At 34.7% G+C, this 18,683-nt stretch overlaps 1 protein-coding gene across 23 annotated transcripts in view; it reads right to left on the bottom strand.

Annotated features, from left to right (window-relative positions):
* The window catches only part of ERBIN (erbb2 interacting protein), a 118,248-nt gene that overhangs the window by 60,140 nt on the left and 39,425 nt on the right, over positions 1–18,683 (bottom strand). For all 23 annotated transcript variants that reach the window (XM_021076809.1, XM_021076804.1, XM_021076799.1 and 20 more), the window contains 5 exons: positions 18,164–18,281; positions 8,151–8,229; positions 6,421–6,510; positions 3,861–3,917; positions 30–93 (listed from right to left, as the gene is read on the bottom strand). In XM_021076809.1, coding sequence (XP_020932468.1) covers positions 30–93; positions 3,861–3,917; positions 6,421–6,510; positions 8,151–8,229; positions 18,164–18,281 — 408 coding nt within the window. The remainder of the gene's footprint in view (positions 1–29; positions 94–3,860; positions 3,918–6,420; positions 6,511–8,150; positions 8,230–18,163; positions 18,282–18,683) is intronic.

Below are 18,683 nucleotides of genomic sequence, written 5' to 3'. Positions count from 1 at the left end.
TATGGATGGTGCAGTTGGTGAGAACATACCACTTCTGTGAATTCATTACTTCCCAAATCCAGTCTTTCCAGCTGGGTCAGTCTATTCATGGTTCTATGCACAATGAATTAATAAAGAATTAAGTACACAAAAGTATTAATTACATGGAAGCTTTTAAAATTTATAGTGTAAATTATTATGTAATAACAAATAGGCTTTCAAATATTGACAAAATGAAAATAATTTTCTAATAAAAAAGTCATAATTAATTTCTAAATAAAACAAGTTATCAATCATTCTCTACTATGGCTTCTCATCAGGTTATTTCTATCCTTAAGAAGCAAGTGCAGTAAGTTTAAACCCAGAGGCCAGAATACAAGTAACTGATTTTTATTTTTTTCACAGAATAAATTTCCAGACAGTACAAATCAACTAATAATTAGACTGTTCGGCAGCTTCTATTAATTACTACCATTTTATAAGACCAGTCGAGTATTTGAAAAACTTCAAGATAACTAACTGAAAATTGGTATTCAGAATTGCAAGAACAGTAAACATTATTCCTCACGTTTTCAAATTAAATTCAATACAATTCAAAATAAAGTTTTAAATGAATCACAAATTACCATATATAATTTTTTTTAACTTCCAACTTAATACCAACATTTCTCCAACTACAGAAACTTGAAAAATGTACAAGCTGATTTCATAATGAAATAAACTAAGCAGTACTTTTATCTCTCCTTCAATAAAGGTACTTTTTAAACTAAATTAATTGCTAATTAATTCAAATATATATATTTATATAATCTTAAAATTATTTTTAGAAAAACCTATTATTTAATAGGTCTAAGGGCTATCGGCTCCCCAAATAAAGAGCTACATGAATTTTTTAGGATATGACATAAGGATAGCAAAATACAACCATATTAGCAATAGATCAATATGTTAATTGGGAAATTAACATCATTAAAAACCAACAAGCTCCTTAAATTATGACAGAAGAACACAGATTATTTATTTCTGCCTTCTCTTGAAATTAAACAAATTAGAAATAGTAAACAAAACTCAGCTAAATTTCTCTTTAGTAGAATAAAAAAGTAAGAATACCTATCATAACTGCAATGTCATTATGTTACTGACCTAACATTAGAGCAGACTAAGTTTCTCTAACCCTTCCATTTTAAAAATGCCATTCTATCAACACTCCTTTAACTCATCTCCCAACACTATTTTCTTTTTTTTTTCTTTTTTTTTTTTTTTTGTCTTTTTTTGTTGTTGTTATTGTTGCTATTTCTTGGGCCGCTCCCGCGGCATATGGAGGTTCCCAGGCTAGGGGTTGAATCGGAGCTATAGCCACCGGCCTACGCCAGAGCCACAGCAACGAGGGATCCGAGCCGCGTCTGCAACCTACACCACAGCTCACGGCAACGCCGGATCGTCAACCCACTGAGCAAGGGCAGGGACCGAACCCGCAACCTCATGGTTCCTAGTCGGATTCGTTAACCACTGCGCCACGACAGGAACTCCCAACACTATTTTCTTAAAGCTGTTTTTTTAACTTCAATTAGGTGCCTATTCTCAGGTTCTATGAGTTACTATAATTCTACTTCCCTTCCATCTGTCTTTGTCCAGAAAACCTGTTTATCAGATCCAGTTTGCTTTACATAACAAAGCAAAGTTGTATCCAGATTCTTTCTCAAGAAAGATTAGATGCTAACTCCTATGTCCATAATACCATACCAGATGGACATTTGAGAAAGGTAAAGAGGGCTAAGGAGGGGTGAAGACTGAAAGTAGAAAATATAGTCTAATTTTTAAAAATTCAATATTTGTATAATGACAAGACAGCACAGAAAATTCACCTGCAGCAACTAAACACTTTATATCAACAAGGGTAAGTTATAAAAAAAGGGGGAGGTACAAAAAGAAAAGCAGTGCACCCCAAAATTTAATTACAAACAACATTCTTAGAAAGTTATGTTTTAAAATTGATTTAGGAAATGTGAATGACACAGGTAATAAAAAAAAGAGGAAGTATACTTTAAAATTCTAAAAGCATCTCCATTTCAACTTGCTGTAGCTAACACTGGCAACTTCTGTTCTACTCACACACCTCAAAAATCTATCTAAGACAAAAAATTTCATAATAAAAATTAAAAAATTTTTTTTTAAATTTCAAAATTCAAAAAAGATCTAGCTTCCTACTTCAAAGAGAAAGTAAAAACAAATCCCTCAAATTTCCTCCGGTTTATCTCTAAACATCCTTTATATTTAACTCATTTTTAACTTCTCCTGTCTCAGAAGTAAACATATACATTCCTTGTGTTTTTGGTACTGTGCTCTCCAGTATTAAGATGGTATTAAATTTCATTTAACTACATATTCAAAACAGTTTTCCTGCTATTCTAATATTTGATAATAAAAAGGGCCACTCACATAACCTGAATGTGGATGACTTTCCTAACATTTAAAACCATGGCCTCTTTATAGTTTGTAAGGCCTCAGATATTTTAGTTATGTCTTTAAAATAAAGCAATAAAGAATTACATTTGCAAATGCATTGGCAAAGCCCAATTTTAAGTTAAATAAAGAGTTAAAATATAAAGAGTTAAATAATCAAATCACCTATGATATAAAAGACACCATATTAACTGTAGGCTTAGGTATTTCAGTAAACAATCTACACCTTGGTTATTCACATCTCTCAGCAATTAAGTTCTGAGCTAAGGAGTCGTCAATGCCAGTATCAAATCAGTGAAAATTTAAAACTTTTTGAATTTTAAAAAGGATCATTCCCATTTTAATTTATGCTCACAACCATTACTATAAATTCCATTCATCCCAATTTTGGGGGAATCAAAACTATATACAATTTTTGCCTTCACAGACAAAGATTCATGGTGGGAGGATGTTGGGATCAATTACCTGTACACGTGTAAACATGCTGATCAGGTAAGAAAAGAGTGAGATGTATTTTAAAAATTAGACTAATGTGGTAAATGTCGTAAGAGATATAAGTAAGATGCCAGAGAAGTAGAGTTAAAAACAAAAAAACTAACTCCTGGAGAAATGGAGGTGCTTCAAGGAATAGGTGACAATTAGCTCTTGATAAACAGGAACCTGAGAGGTTTGCTGTAAGGGTCAGATATTTTAGGCTTTGCATACAGTCTCTGTCACAACTACTTGACCCTACTGCTGCAGAGCAAAAGTAGCCATAGCCAGTATGTAAATAAATGAATGTGGTCCCAATGAAACTATTTACAAAAAATAGGCAGTGATTTAACCAGTCTGTAGTTCGTCACTGCCTCACCCATAAAAACACAGCAATGATTCCAGGTGTTTTAAGTCATTTATTCAATAAATGGACGCAGACTACAATGGGATTTTGAGTCTGTAGATCTGTTTTAGTTTTATCTTATTTGTTTTTGGATGGCCATCTCCTCTTGATGTAAGTTTGCCAGTAGGGGGCCCTCCATCCCATGTCTAATTTACAACAGACTAATATAGGACAAGTTCCTAGAACCAGTTATCTGACTTCACATGAAGACCTATGGATTTCTCTAATGAGTACTGTGTAACAGCTCTAGTATAGAAACTGGGATCTTTATTTGGGATTCGGGTGGGCTTTACATACTCATTATTTGGACTTCTGTCACACAAGACTGAGTTCCAGAGAGCTATGAAATCACATATTAAATATCCAGAAATGTACATATTTTTATATTGAACATCACTAATTAAAATACAATGACAACAATATAAATCTTTTAAAATAACTTGCCATCATGTTTTAGATATTAAAAAGTTACAATTTCTCTAAGGATTTAAGAATTTAAAATTCTAAACTAAATTTTAGAAAAGACAGCACCTTTACTTACTTGGGCAACATTTTCAACTGGTTTTCTCTAAGTTCTAATATCTGGAGTTTAGTTAATCTGCAAAACAAAAAATAAAATAAATCAAGCATCCATGACAAAGACGAAGAATTTAACAAATCAATACCATCCTCCAAAGTTTTAAAGCAACTAATATTTATTATGTAATTACAATGTGCAGAAAACTGTGTTAAAAATTACACAGAAATACAAAGGAAGACTATTTCTTCTACTCAAAAGTAACTGGAGGGGGTATAAACACTTCTAGACATACTGAAAGCAGAAAACTGTCTCTAAATACCAATCCTAGTGAACTTCATGCATTTCTGTGAAAATGTCTTCCCAAATTATTTGTCATTAATAGATTAAATAACAATAATTCAAGTCTAGAGTTTAGCTAAGAGAAAAATAAAGAAACACAAAAGTATACAGAAAAGAAAAAACCTCTGGCACTTCAGTGATGCACAATCTAATAAAATTAGAAGATAAATGAGCAGATGAAGTGATCCACAGGTGCTCAGTAATGCTAGAATAGCAATCATATTACAATATATAAATGTATGAAGTCAGCAGGTTGTATACCTTAAACTTACAAACTATTATGCAACAAATATATTTCAAATTAAAATTAAAAAGTGATCCAAGTACAAAAGAGAAATCTGGCAAGTACATGAAATATATATATGTATATAGAGACATAACATATATGTATAAAGCATGATATATCTGGTTCCCACAGGACAATCACTGAGTGTCAACAATGCCCAGAATTCTTTCTTTACTGAAATATAATTGACATTCAGTATTATAGTTTCAGGTGTGGAACATAATGATTTGATACTTGTATATACACAACTAACCCTTGAAAACATGGGTTTGAACTGTGCAAATCCACTTACAAACAGACTTTTTTTCATGATAGCACTGAACAATCAGCAGTTGTTGAATCTACAGATTTGGAAAACTAGATATTAAGGAACTACAGGTATGGAGGGCCAACTGTAAGTTATGTTGGCCCTCCATATCTGTAGTTTTTAAACTGTGATTAAAAGTTTTTTGGAATTTCATCGTGCAGTGGAAACAAATCCGACTAGGAACCATGAGGTTGTAGGTTCAATCCCAGGCCTTGCTTAGTGGGTTAAGGATCTGGCACTGCTGTGAGCTGTGGTGTGTGTAGGTCGAAGACAAGGCTCGGATCTGGCGTTGCTGTGGCGTAGGCCAGCAAATGTAGCTCCAATTAGACCCCTAGCCTGGGAACTTCCATATGCCGTGGATGTGGCCTTAAAAAAAGGTTTTTTAATTTCAGTTTTAAAATCTGTAGATTTTCAACTGTACAAAGGATTAGCACTCCTAACGCCAGCATTATTCCAGAGTCAAAAATATTGTGAAATGATCACCACAAAAGGTCTAGTTAAACATCTACCACCATACAGAGTTACTAGAAAAATTTTCTCTTGAGATAAGAACTTTTAATATCTACTCTCTTAGAAATTTTCAATTATACAACGCAGTATGAGTAACTACAGTCACTGTGTAGTACATTACATCCCCATGATTTATTTATTTTATAACTGGAAGTCTTTACCTTTTGATCACTTTTGAGCATGTAACTACCCCACCCCCTACCACCAACCTTTTTTAAATTTCTTTTTATGGCAGCACCTGTGGCAAACAAAATTCCCAGGCCAGAGTTTGAACTGGAGCTGCAGCTACAGCCTACACCACAGCCACAGCAACATCAGATCTGAGCTGCATCTGTGATCTATGCCACAACCTGCAGCAATGACAAAGCCTTAACCCAAGAGAAAGGCCAGGGATTGAACCCACATTCTCACAGAAACAAGGTGGGACTCTTAACCTGCTGAGCCACAAGAGGAACTCCTGGCAACCACCAATCTTTTCTCTGTATTTATTAGCTTGGGATTTTGGTGTTTAAGATTTCCTATATAAGTGAGATCATATGGTATTTGTGTTTAAGACAAAAAGATGACAATAATAACATGTACTTGGATAGCACGTTCTCTAGTAATTACTTTAAATAAAACAGTAATTTGATACTTGCTGTTCATTTATTGATTCAGCTTTTCATTAGAAAAATTATTCAGGGACTATAATACGATGGGAAGCTAAGTTTGGCGGGGGGGAGCAATAGCGTGGATACCAGAAATACATTTTTCTCTTCCCCAGAACTTTGCTTTCAGTGAAGACAGAAAAATCTATAATTAGATCATTTTCAAATACGATAAATGCTAAGAAAAAGCATTCCATCTCAAATATACAAAAATTATCCCCACTTAAACTCCCTATTTTTACATACTTTAACAACTAATTCAAGTCAAATTACTTTTTCCTTTAAATTTTCACTGCTTATTGTTTACTTGAGAAGATAAATTCAAAGTGAAAATAAGTTCTGGAGAAACTATAAAAACTAAGAAAACTACATTATTTGCAAATAATGACAAAAGAGCCTATGAAAGTATAATTTAATAGTATTACTAAAGCAACTTATAGTTTTGTAAACTTTACAAAAGCTGAGAAGTTTTTAGGAGAAACCATAATTTACCTGCCAAAATTAGCTGGCAAGAACTCAAGGAAAGCATCATTCAGATATAACTGGGTTAGGTTTAACAGCTGAGAAAATCCATCAGGAAGCCTATATAAAATATACCAGAATTTAAATTAATTCATATACAGAATTTATTTCTTATTAAAATCGATTTAAGAGACTATCCAACTAACACATGTTCTTAACAGACGATTACCTCGTTACCTTTATGAGTAATCCTCAAATTGAGATTTGCCTTTTATAGTAACTTACCTATTTCAACATTTACACCTCCATATTTTTATAAAAAGGAAGTGAGGCAATATTTGCCTCAATAAGATAAAATCTGCACAAAACAGTCAACTGCAAATGGGCCACAACAAACAGAAATGTATTTAGAACATAACTATGACTTCAACATGCACTCTTGAAATTTGCCTTATCTAATATCAATCCAAAGGACCAGATAAGGAATTCTAAACTTTGACAATATTTTTTTGACAATATTTTTTATTGTTAAGAGGCTGTCTGCTGCATTGTAGGATGTTTATCAGCAACCTTGGCCTCTAACTCACTAGAAGCCAATTACAGTACTGCCCACCACCTAAGGTTAAGAAAACCAAAAATACCTCCAGAATTTATTAAGTAATAGTTAAGGCCAAAATTGTCCCTATTTGAGAGCCCCTGGTTTAGATAATTTTCAGTTTCAATATTAGGCCACTAAACAATCAAATAAAGATTGTAAAATTTTATAGTGACCAAATGAGATTATTAAAAGCTGAATGACATTTTAAGGTCATATAAGAACCTATTAACTAGCTTTACTTTTGTTCAGTCTGGCATTCAAAAGAAATTACAGATCTAAAACTTGATGCTAGAGAACTATTTTCACATGGAGGTAAAACATCTTCTTTACATGTTTGTCCAGGATGGTAACAAGAACAAAACTGGTAGTAAGACACATCAGTCTTTGATTCATCTTCTCTCTCCCCACTATGTCACAGCTCTTCCATCTTTCTACAACAAGTCATGTGACTCTGGAAAAACTCTTCAAATACACTATTGTAATATGTGAAAACTGGTTTCAACTTTCTACTTAGCTTTACTAAGCTATGCTTCACACCATATATCTTTTGCTTCTGCAAGACTTATCAGCTTTGGTGTTAGGAGAGCATCCTGTTTATAGCCATTACCACCACAAAGGAATATATATGACCTCTGGCATATGGTACAACCAATCACATGGCTTTTCCTTTTTGTACTGTCCCCCTCCCCCCTTTTTTTTTTGTCTGAAGTTCCCAGGCCGGTGATGGAACTCCCACCACAAAGTGACTAATAACAGGTCCTTAATTCACTAAGCCACCAGGGAACTCCTATTTTTCCCTTTTAGACCTTTATGTTTCCTTTATTACCTTCAAAAGTCTGAGTGTGACACACACTGGATTTGTAGGTGAAGACATTCTTATATTGTGCAACTAATATTGAGCTAGGAGACCTACATTCTATTCTCGTTTCTGACAATGAAACTTGGAGAAAGACACTTGCATGATCTGTTGGATGTCAAATTTACCTTTGTAATACATGGGGTTAGAAAGAGTAATTAAAAGGCTCATTTATAATCTAGAATTAAAATTTTGTATATATTTAAGACTGATATTAATTATTCTTTAAAATGTAGACAGTAAGATTCTACTATTTCATAGCTGCTTTACTCACAAACATAACTTATAATTCAAGAGAGCACTTACTTGGAAATAGGATTTACACTGGCCTCCACAACTGTCAAAACTTTACAATTTTTTATATTTTCTGGAAACTCCTGTATTCCTAGAAAGTGAACAAATAATGATCAAGTGAAAAGAATCTATTACAAAGGACAATATTATGATTTACAGATTCAAAATTTACCGAGCAGCAAACTTAGTAAACTGACAAACCAACACAACCAAACAGAAACCTCTGCAACAATTTCTTTCTTCTTTTTTTGCCTCTTACAAATGCTCATTATCTTGATGAGTTTTACCTTCCTTCCCTTTTCTTAGTTTTTCTGAAAACCAGTGCCTTCTCAATGTGGTGTTAAGGACACAAAATACAGAACATTTAGTATTCTTTCTGTTTTTCTCACATAATAAGAGGCATTACTTTTTAAATGCTGGGCTCCAGATTGAGCTGGCCTCTAATTCACATAAGATAACAAAGATGAAAGCAAAGCTGAAGACAGAAGAGGTAGAAAATCTGTGTCATATACGCCAGTGGATATGTCTGAGGCAATTGTACACCAACACTTTTATAAAATACAATACAAATGTGGGAGTTCCCATCATGGTGCAGTGGTTAACGAATCGAACTAGGAACTATGTGGTTGCAGTTCGATCCCTGCCCTTGCTCAGTGGGTTAACAATCCGGCGTTGCCGTGAGCTGTGGTGTAGGTCACAGACGTGATTCGGATCCCACACTGCTGTGGCTCTGGCGTAGGCTGGCAGCTACAGCTCCGATTAGACCCCTAGCCTGGGAACCTCCATGTGCCGTGCGAGCGGCCCAAGAAATGGCAAAAAGACAAAAAAAAAACAACAACAACAATACAAATGTGACAAGTCAAATTATGGTAAAAATTTCTAAGCACTTAATCTTCTCTCAATTATCTCAGCAAAAACACAGTAACAATAATTTGTGAATTAGCAAAAATCCATAGATTTTATTTTTATTTTATTTTATTTTGGACAGGAACTCTCCATAGATCAACTTTAAGTAGTACTACTGTAATCTAGATTGAAGAATGCAAATTAATAACTTCAAAAAATATTCCTAAAGTTCTGTAGTGTAAGACCGCCGCTAACACAAAGTGACTATTCAAGAAGGTTGACACCAGAGCATCATTTAAGGCTCTTTCAACTGCATCACTGTATGATTCTAAATAAAGTTTACCACAGTACCAAGTATAGAATTTCAGATGATAAAAAATGGATGATACAAAATCATCAACTGGTATAGATCAATGTAATAACCAATCAGTCAAAACTCATCAATGGATGCTAAAATTACTAGGTAAAAGAATAAAGAGAAACAGCATATTAATACAGTCTCAAAATTTCCCCCTCAAAGATATAATTACTAATTATAAGAGGGGGAAAAAAGTGAAGAAATCTCACAGGCACCACTTGAACTGTTTCAAAGTTAGCATTAGGAGTTAACAGCATCATCATGGGGCAACTAATCAAAGATGCACTGAGAAGGGGTGCAACATCTACTGCCACATTCCTGCCCAAAAACACGCAACCTGAATTTAGTCATAAGCAAACATCAAACAAATCCAAATTAAGGGAAATCTTATACAAATGTTAAGTAATCTTCAAAACTGTCCAGGTCATAAACATAAAGGCTGGATACTATAAAAAACATAAGGCCGGATACTATAAAAAAAAAAGAGGAAAATATAGGCAGAATACTCTTTAATATAAATCACAGCAATGTTTTTTTCAGATCCACTTCCCAGAGGAATGAAAATAAAAACAAAAACAAAAATAAACAAGTGGGGAGTTCCCATAGTGGCTCAGTGGAAATGAATCTGACCAGTATCCATGAGGACACAGGTCTGACCCCTGGCCTCACTCAGTGGGTTAAGGATCCAGCATTGCTGTGAGCTGTGGTGTAGGTTGCAGAGGTGGCTCGGATCTGCATTGCTATGGCTGAGCTGTAGGCTAGCAGCTACTGCTCCGATTCGACCCCTAGCCTTGGAACCTCCATATGCTGCAGGTGCAGCCCTAAAAAGCAAAAAATAAATAAAAATTAAAAAATAAAACAAACAAATGGGACCTAATCAAACTTAAAAGCTTTTGCATAACAAAGGAACCCATAAAAAAAGGCGGGGGAGAGAATTCCAGGAACTCTATATGACTGGGAGTGGCCAAAAAATCAAAAACTATCCAGGTCAAAAAAGACAAGACAAAGGAAAACAAAGGACTACCCAAGTAAGAGAAGACTTAAAGAGACCTGGAGACCTGACTGTGGTGAATATTCAAACCTACCACACACATGTAAACTGGGAAAAATCTGAGTAAGAGTGAGGATTCTATAAATGTCAATACTGGAGTTCCCATCATGGTTCAGCAGTAAAGAATTCAACTAGTATCCGAGTGAGGATGTGGGTTCAATCTCTGGCCTCACTCAGCGGGTCAAGGATCCAGCACTGCCTGAGCTCAGATCCCACGTTGCTGTGGCTGTGGCATAGGCTGGAAGCTGCAGCTCTGTTTCGACCCCTAGCCTTGGAACTTTCATATGCTGCCTGTGCTGTGCTAAAAAGACAAAAAAAAAAAATTCAAATATCAAACCAGCCTTGAATGCCCAGAATAGGTCCCACTTGGTTGTGGTGAATAATTCTTATCATATACTTAAAAAAAAAAAAAATTCCATGTAGAGGGCAGAAGGAGGACATTCTATGCTGTCCTCATTAGAGACCCACTTCATTTTAATACTTATGTTTCTCATTTCACTGGCTTTTATTAAAGTCTGTAATGTATCTTGAAACAGTCTACATAAATATTATTCCAAACTATAATATTTTTAGTATATGACAAAGTCTATCTAAGGAGAAACCAAAGATTATAGCATGTTCTACTGTTCTAAAATTTTATATGGGAAAAGATAATTTTAAGAGTTCTATGTATGTTCCTAGGGACCAAACCCGCACCACAGCAGTGATCCTGGATACTGCAGTGACAATGCCAAATCCCTAACATACCACAAAGGAACTTCCTACAACTTTAATATTTAATGGAAAGCAATGCCTGTATCATTTTCTACAAATACAAACATTTACTTTATATTTTTCAAATGTTACAGTAATTTATTTCATAGCATGTGGTTTATAAAGATTAACCAGTGCCTGCAAAATCAGTAATTCTAAATCATCTTCAGTTACAGATACATGGTAGTAATTTTTTCCTAAGCAAGTAGTTTTAAAGTACTCATTAGTTTCCTGCTTTTACAAATTGCTAGCAATGTATGTACTGTGATTTCAATTCTTCCTCTTATATACGCTCAAGTTCCAAACATCTCCAATTACCTCTCCTTAACTCCAAATAGGACAAAAACATAAGTTTCATTCTATTGGTTTTCTTTCTTCCTCAGGACTGTTCCTACTCATTATCTTTTGTACCTTTCCCTCCTTCCTCCAGAACTCTTAATGCTGGGTTGCCCCACGGCTTGTTCTTTAGGCCTCTTTCACACTCATGTCCTCGATTAATGTATCTAATTTCAGGCTTTATACATCATCTATACGCTGGCAACGCCCCAAAAAGTATTGCTAGCACATTTCTCTTTTGACTGAGCTCCAAACCCCTACGAGTATATGGATATTTTATCTTAAATGTAACATGAGCAAATATTAGCTCCTGATTTTTTCTATTAAATACTGTGACTCCCACAGATGTCCCCACCTCAGCTGGCAGCAACTCTATCCTTCCCTTGCATAAACCAGTACCTCTGAGATCATCCTTACCTCTTATCTCACACCCCACATCCAAACCCATCATGAAATCTGTTGACTCAACCTTCAACTATATCTAGAGTCTATACTAGCTCTATTACTTTCGAACCTTGCTGTCTTAGCTACCATAGCCTTCTGTTTCTCATACATGCCCTGGACACTCACATCTTACAAACTTCACACTGGCTATTTCTTCTTCCTGGTACATTCTTACCTTAGCTATCTATATAGCTAACTTCCTCACTTCCTTAAGTCCTTGCTCAAGTCATTTTTCTCAGTGAGGCCTACCCTCAATGCTTATGTTAGCTTATTTCCAATGAAGGCTCTTTTTATCCTCATACATAAAGTATGCAGAACCTCAATTTTATCATGAGTTACTTCTTAATTCTCTAACAATTTAAACTATCTGTTCCTTTTTCATTCTCACTTGACTTCAATAGTGTTCCTTCTTCGTCATATACTTTTTATAAGAATTTGACTCAGTTTCTTAAGTGAAGATATTATAATACAAGGCTATCCTCCTCATATTAATCTATTTCTTTCAAAAGAGTTCTCCCTTTACTGCAGAGAAAGAGAAAATATCTCCTGACATTTAGGAACTAGCCTGGTACTATTAGTTAATCTTTGTCTTACCATGAGCAAGCTGCATTCAAAGGGAGCCTTGGAGTCCTGTTAAACTACACAATTTTACAGAATATCAATATGAGATGAAGCCATTCTTTAACCATGACAGATCAAGACAAAAGCAAATTTGTAATCATGTCTTAACAAAGATAAAAATATGAACACTGTCTAAGCCACCTCTTCTCCTAATGAGTAACTATTGCTTCTTTACTGATTACAGCTTTAGCCTCACTCTAATCTGCCATCCCTATAGATAAGATTTAAGACTCTCAGTCACAGAACTACCCTTCTTGACAGCATTCCATCCATAGCAAACCCTCATATTCTTAAACCCTCTTCCAATCACCAAACACATGCCTAAATCTTATAATAAGTCTTTTAACACCCTGAGACTCCCTTTAGATTCCCAAGGCTCAACCACAGGTGATTGTGGTGGTCTCTGCATGGAGAGCACCAATACTCTAATGCCTAACTGTACAGTGTAAGTTAATAGTAGTTCCTTACCATTCTGCATTTAAATGCTAACCATTTCTATAAATAGTATAAAATATACTGAGTTCCAGCTAAAACAGTCTAAACCAGAAATTGCCAACTCAAATAATTACATTTGCTAGGGGATAATACATGTAGGGTCTGGACCAGGTATAGTACAATGAGTGGTAAGTCATATGGTGAAGCACTGTGACTGAGCACCTCACTAACTCGATGTTAGTTTACTACACTAACAACACACCTAGCAGTGGACCAGTGATTACCACCCTAAATTTTTAAAGTTCCATGTCAGTTTAACACATGGTTTTTCTTCTTTCATTATTTTAAATAAGGTGATTTATTAAAACAGCTCAACTTAACATTTTAACTATTAAGCAAATCAGCAATTTTAGAAAATTTAAATAACAGAGAAAAATACAGTGATTTCCCCAGTAATCTGCAATTTCCCTTGTAATCGATTTAACTTCTTTGAATGTAAAGTGAACAGCCTTTTCCAGCATTTTGTCCCCAGTCACGAGATTTTTTTCAGGTTCAATGAACTGCTTTCTGTTTGATCACACACTTTCAACCCATTTTTTCTGAGCCTTTTAATTCAATTAAAAAGAAAGACCTTAACTAACCTCTCTGGCATTCCCATATCAAACAGAAAGATCTGAGCTCCTCTTTCTGGTTTCTTTGCCTTGTCTTTCCTAGTTCTTTATTCAGTGTGCTCATATGGGAAAATTTACAACTTAGAGAGTATTCATTTCTTTATCTCTCCTCTCCATTAGCTTTCCCTATCAACCCTTTTGGCAAACTGTTGTAATTATCAATTAAAATAAGACAGGCCATTTGAACACAAAGATGATCATTTCTCTAACACTGGCTACTATTTGCAATGGCTTGGGATAGCAGTTTGGTGAGCTTTTCATTTCTCCGAAAATCTAACAATAAACTTAAATGTCAGACATGAAAGAGAAGAGTAAATCAAGACTTATAAATTAACACTCTAGGGTTTTTTTTTTTTTTTTTTTTTTTTTGGCTGTGATGTGTAAGTTTCCAGGCCAGGGATCGAACCCAAGCCATGGCAGCAACCATGCCAAATCCTTAACCTGCTTCACTCACAAGAGAACTCCAACATTCTAGTTTTATCATAGAATATAAGTGATTTAAAAAAATGATAGGCCTTACAAAATAAAGACAAAATTAGTACCTTAAATTTATATACCTTCTGTACATAGACCAGTCTAAAATGTGGTTAGCAGCCTCAACAGGCAGGAAGGGAAGTAGTAATATTTCCTTATGTATAGTCTAATTGAAAATTAGATTAATTCCCCAATATAAGAATAGAGCAAATAAAGAGAGAAGCAATGTTTAGAGTACAATTCTTATTCCTAAATAAATGTTTTAATCACTAAAAAAAAAGTTTTAATCATTAAAAAAATGAAAAACATTGAAAGAACTATGTGAAAGATTAGAAACTATTAAAATCTGAAAGTAAAAATCCTAAAACAAGTGCTTTTAAATAAATACAGCTTGCTAAAACTCCAATAAAATATGCCACAATGTTTCCTGCCTCCAAAAAGGCATATAGAAAATAAATATGAAAATAACATATTAAGATTAAATTAGGTTTAACTGATAACACCTGAAGAGGTAAAAACACTAGAGCTTGCATATAAAATTAAAGCATTTTATGCAAGATTTAACATGATTAGATGTTGAAATAGAAAAAAAGTTTAGGGCATCTGGTGGCAGGGTCTGGGAAAGGGGTGGTAGGTGTCATGTTGGGTGGTGAAGTTGGCAAGAAGAAGCCCCTGAAGCAGCCTAAAAAAAAAAGGCCAAGGAGATGGGCAAGGAAGATAAAGCATTCAAGCAGAAATAGAAGGAGGAGCAGAAGAAACTCCAGGAGGTAAAAGCAAAGGCCAGGGGTAAGGCCCCGTGGCCACAGGTAGAATTAGGAAATCTGCAAAAAGTAAACTGTTCGTTGTGCCTGAGGCAATGATGATTCCATTCCTATTTAAACATCTAGATTCCCTGCTATAACATCTTTTGCCACCTATAGCTATAATGAAGTGCTGTCTTGGAACCTACCATACATTTAAGAATGAAAAAAAAAGAAAGGGTAACTTCAATTTTCTCACTCAAAATATAGGGTGAAATTCTCATTCACCTCAAACACAGTGATGATCTTAATGGCAAATTAAATTTTAATAGTTCTCAAATCTGATAGAAATTGTTTTCATTTAGTCTGCTAGCCTTTCTTGTAAGCAAATTGTCACTTAATCAAATATGTAACTGACAAAATTCAAATTTCTCATAACCAACCACATCGGTACATATACAGATCATATTCTTTTTTTCAATAATGCAGACTTATAAAAGCATACACTTTAGGGTTAAGTACTAAAATGTCAAAAAAATTAAATATCAAAATAATCGCAACTTTCTAAAAGTAAAATGGGTTAATTATATCCGTTGTAATGATGAATATTAGATTAGGAATTAGGAGTACTAGAATTTTTATCAGTCAAGATAACAGCTCTGACTATCATAGTTTGTCTCTCCTTACTAGCTTTGTTCATCATCAATGAAATGCAGTTGTATTTAGACATCAGTTTAAGACTAAAAGGAGAAAAAAAACAAAAAACAAGTAAAAGGCAAGGGGCTAATTGTGCCATTTAAAAAGTTGATGAGGAGTTCCCATTGTGGCACAGCAGGTTAAGAACCTGACATAGTGCCCATGCAGATGTAGATTTGATCCCTGGCCTCGCTCAGTGGGTTAAGGATCCAGCATTGCCACAAGCTGCAAAAATTAATTTTTTTCTTTTTATGGCCACACCTGCAACATACGGAAGTTCCTAGGCTAGGGGTCAAATCGGAGTGCAGCTGCCAGCCTACGCCACAGCCACAGCAATGCCAGAACCTACACCACAGCGCACAGAAACACTGGATCCTTAACCCACTGAGTGAGGCCAGGGATCAAACCTACAGCCTCATAAATACTAGTCAGGTTCATTACCACTGAGCCACAACGGGAACTCCAAGAAAAACATTAAAAAATTAAAAAAACTATATATACATATAATAGATATGATCACATAGAGAGGGAAAGAACAGATACATCAACTTAATTTTTAGTGAAAATAAATTATAAGGTTTCATTAGCAACAAGAACTAATGCCGGAGTTCCCGTCGTGGCGCAGTGGTTAACGAATCCGACTAGGAACCATGAGGTTGCGGGTTCGGTCCCTGCCCTTGCTCAGGGGGTTAAGGGTCCGGCGTTGCCTTGAGCTGTGGTGTAGGTTGCAGACGCGGCTCGGATCCCGCGTTGCTGTGGCTCTGGCGTAGGCTGGCAGTTACAGCTCCGATTGGACCCCTAGCCTGGGAACTGCCATATGCCGCAGGAGCGGCCCAAAGAAATAGCAAAAAGACAAAAAAAAAAAAAAATAATAACTAATGCCATTCTTTTCCAGGGCAGGATACTTAAGTGCTTATCATAGATCTTTTGGTCACACAGAAATTTTTATCTCCAACTCCTTAAAACACTCACAAGTTGATAAAATTGTATAAAACAGGCTTTCAATATAAGTAACAAGGAATTGCTTAAACTAGAATTAAAAAAAAGAAATGCTACAGTCCAGCAGGCTGTCATAACTCAAAACACATATTCTGCAAGAAAATGCATGAAAGCCTAAGATAATAATTTAATGATGCTTCAAGGGCATAACAGTACCATTCTCAATTTAGAGTACTAAATCTATGGTTAGTGCATTTTCAGGAGGATATACGTAAGAATGTTCATTATTGAGTCAAGTAATAGCTTCACACCATGAAGACTAGTAATATGGTTTGCTAGCTTTTCCCAGGTGTATATAATTTTATCAGTAATACCCAGATTATTTCAGAGCTCTTTCTTTACACCTTAACATCTCTCATTTTAAAAGACCAAAAAAGTAGAAAAGATATGCCTGTGGAGTGGAAGGCAGTCTAGTCTAATGGCAAACAATTCCGAAGTTCTATAACGCTACTTAACTGTCAGCATGTGGAGAGCTACAATGGTAATGGATCAAATTCATTTACTCTGGAATTTATTAAGCAATACTTGCCACTCTATTAAGCACCAGGAATGGAAACAAATTTCAAACTGCCCTTAAAGAGAAGTTTCAAGCTGAGGAAATTTATTTAACATTAAAATAAAATAGTAAGAAAACTCACACAAAATAAAAATCAACTGACCTGAACTCTACAAAAATGAAAATGTCACAAAAAGATAGGAAAATTGTTCCTAATTTTAAAAAATCAGAGACACAAGTGGATGTTGTGTGTGATCTTTAACTCGAAGGTAGGGGCTGGGTGGGCAAATAGCTAAAAAGGGCATTTTAGGCAACAGGGAAAATGTCAAATTTCTTGAGAGTGATAATGACTTTGTGGGTATGTTTTAAGGATTTGTTTATTCTCGGGAAATGCTTATTCCAATATTATTCCAATATACTGTAATGTGCTTGTTCTAAAATTTTCAAGTGTCTACTTCTCTCTTCCTCCAAGGTAAGAACTTAATATTTTGGAATATATAGTCCATAGTCTTCAACATTTATCACACTAAACAAACTAGGCCAAGACTATATAGCCCAGGAGAGTAGTGACCATGTCCTTTTACGTCTCATCATTCATTGTAATCCAAGAACCTAATAAGGTATTTGGCACAGACCAGTCTCTCGATAAACATTTGCTGATGTTCATTTATGTTGCACAACTTTTTAAAAAAAACTTTAACACTACCCTGTACACATTTCTTGTTCATACTGTTAGAGCTATAATACATTCCACTCTTAGGTATGTATCAAATTGTGTAATCAACAACAAACATTCAAGTTGTTACTAGCCTCTCATCATTATCAAGGGGGCAATGAATACATATAAATACATAAATTTAAGGACATATAAAATGTACATGCATGTATCCATAGCATTTTAAATAAATGGTCATTTAAAATTGTTTATACTTATTCTCCACCTTGCCTTAAGCTCTCATAGATCATATATATATATGAAAATCTATTTGATAATATATTACAATCTGATTTTTAATTTTATCTTTTTATTTGCTAAAACACAACAGAAATTTTAATAATATAACATGTTCCCAAGTACAAAAAGTAAAGGGGAAAAAAATCTTACCATTCTTGCTGACATCCAATTCCCTGAGATTAATGAGATTTGCAATAGATGCTGGTAATGTTGTTAAATCATTATCTGGCAAACTCAGTTTGTGTAGAGACTGACAGTTAAAAAGTTGCTATTGAAAAAAAAAATGGAAAAGGATTTTGATTATTCCTTAAGTTTCCTTAAATATTTCATTTATTAATCTTTATGCAAACAAATATTATTAATGTCATTAAAACTGAATGAGTTATACCTACACAAATACCAGGAAAGACCTCTTACTGTTTTATGCTATTACGGATCTGAACACAACTCAGACTGATTTAGAGCCTCCTACTTCTGCCCTAGGCAAATTGCACTTCGTGAAAATAAGTATATGGCATATTTTGTTAGGATTATAAAAAATAAGTGGCTGTTAAATATGGTAAACTTTGGAGTTTATATTTCAAGCACTCTTATCCCAAAATAATAGTTGATACAAATTAAGTTCTTTTTTTGTTTTTTTTGTTTGTTTGTTTTTTAGGGCCTCACTTGC

The sequence above is a fragment of the Sus scrofa genome, chromosome 16, assembly GCF_000003025.6.
Source record: "Sus scrofa isolate TJ Tabasco breed Duroc chromosome 16, Sscrofa11.1, whole genome shotgun sequence".
NCBI lineage: Eukaryota > Metazoa > Chordata > Mammalia > Artiodactyla > Suidae > Sus > Sus scrofa.
This window is presented reverse-complemented; position numbering and strand designations above follow the sequence as displayed.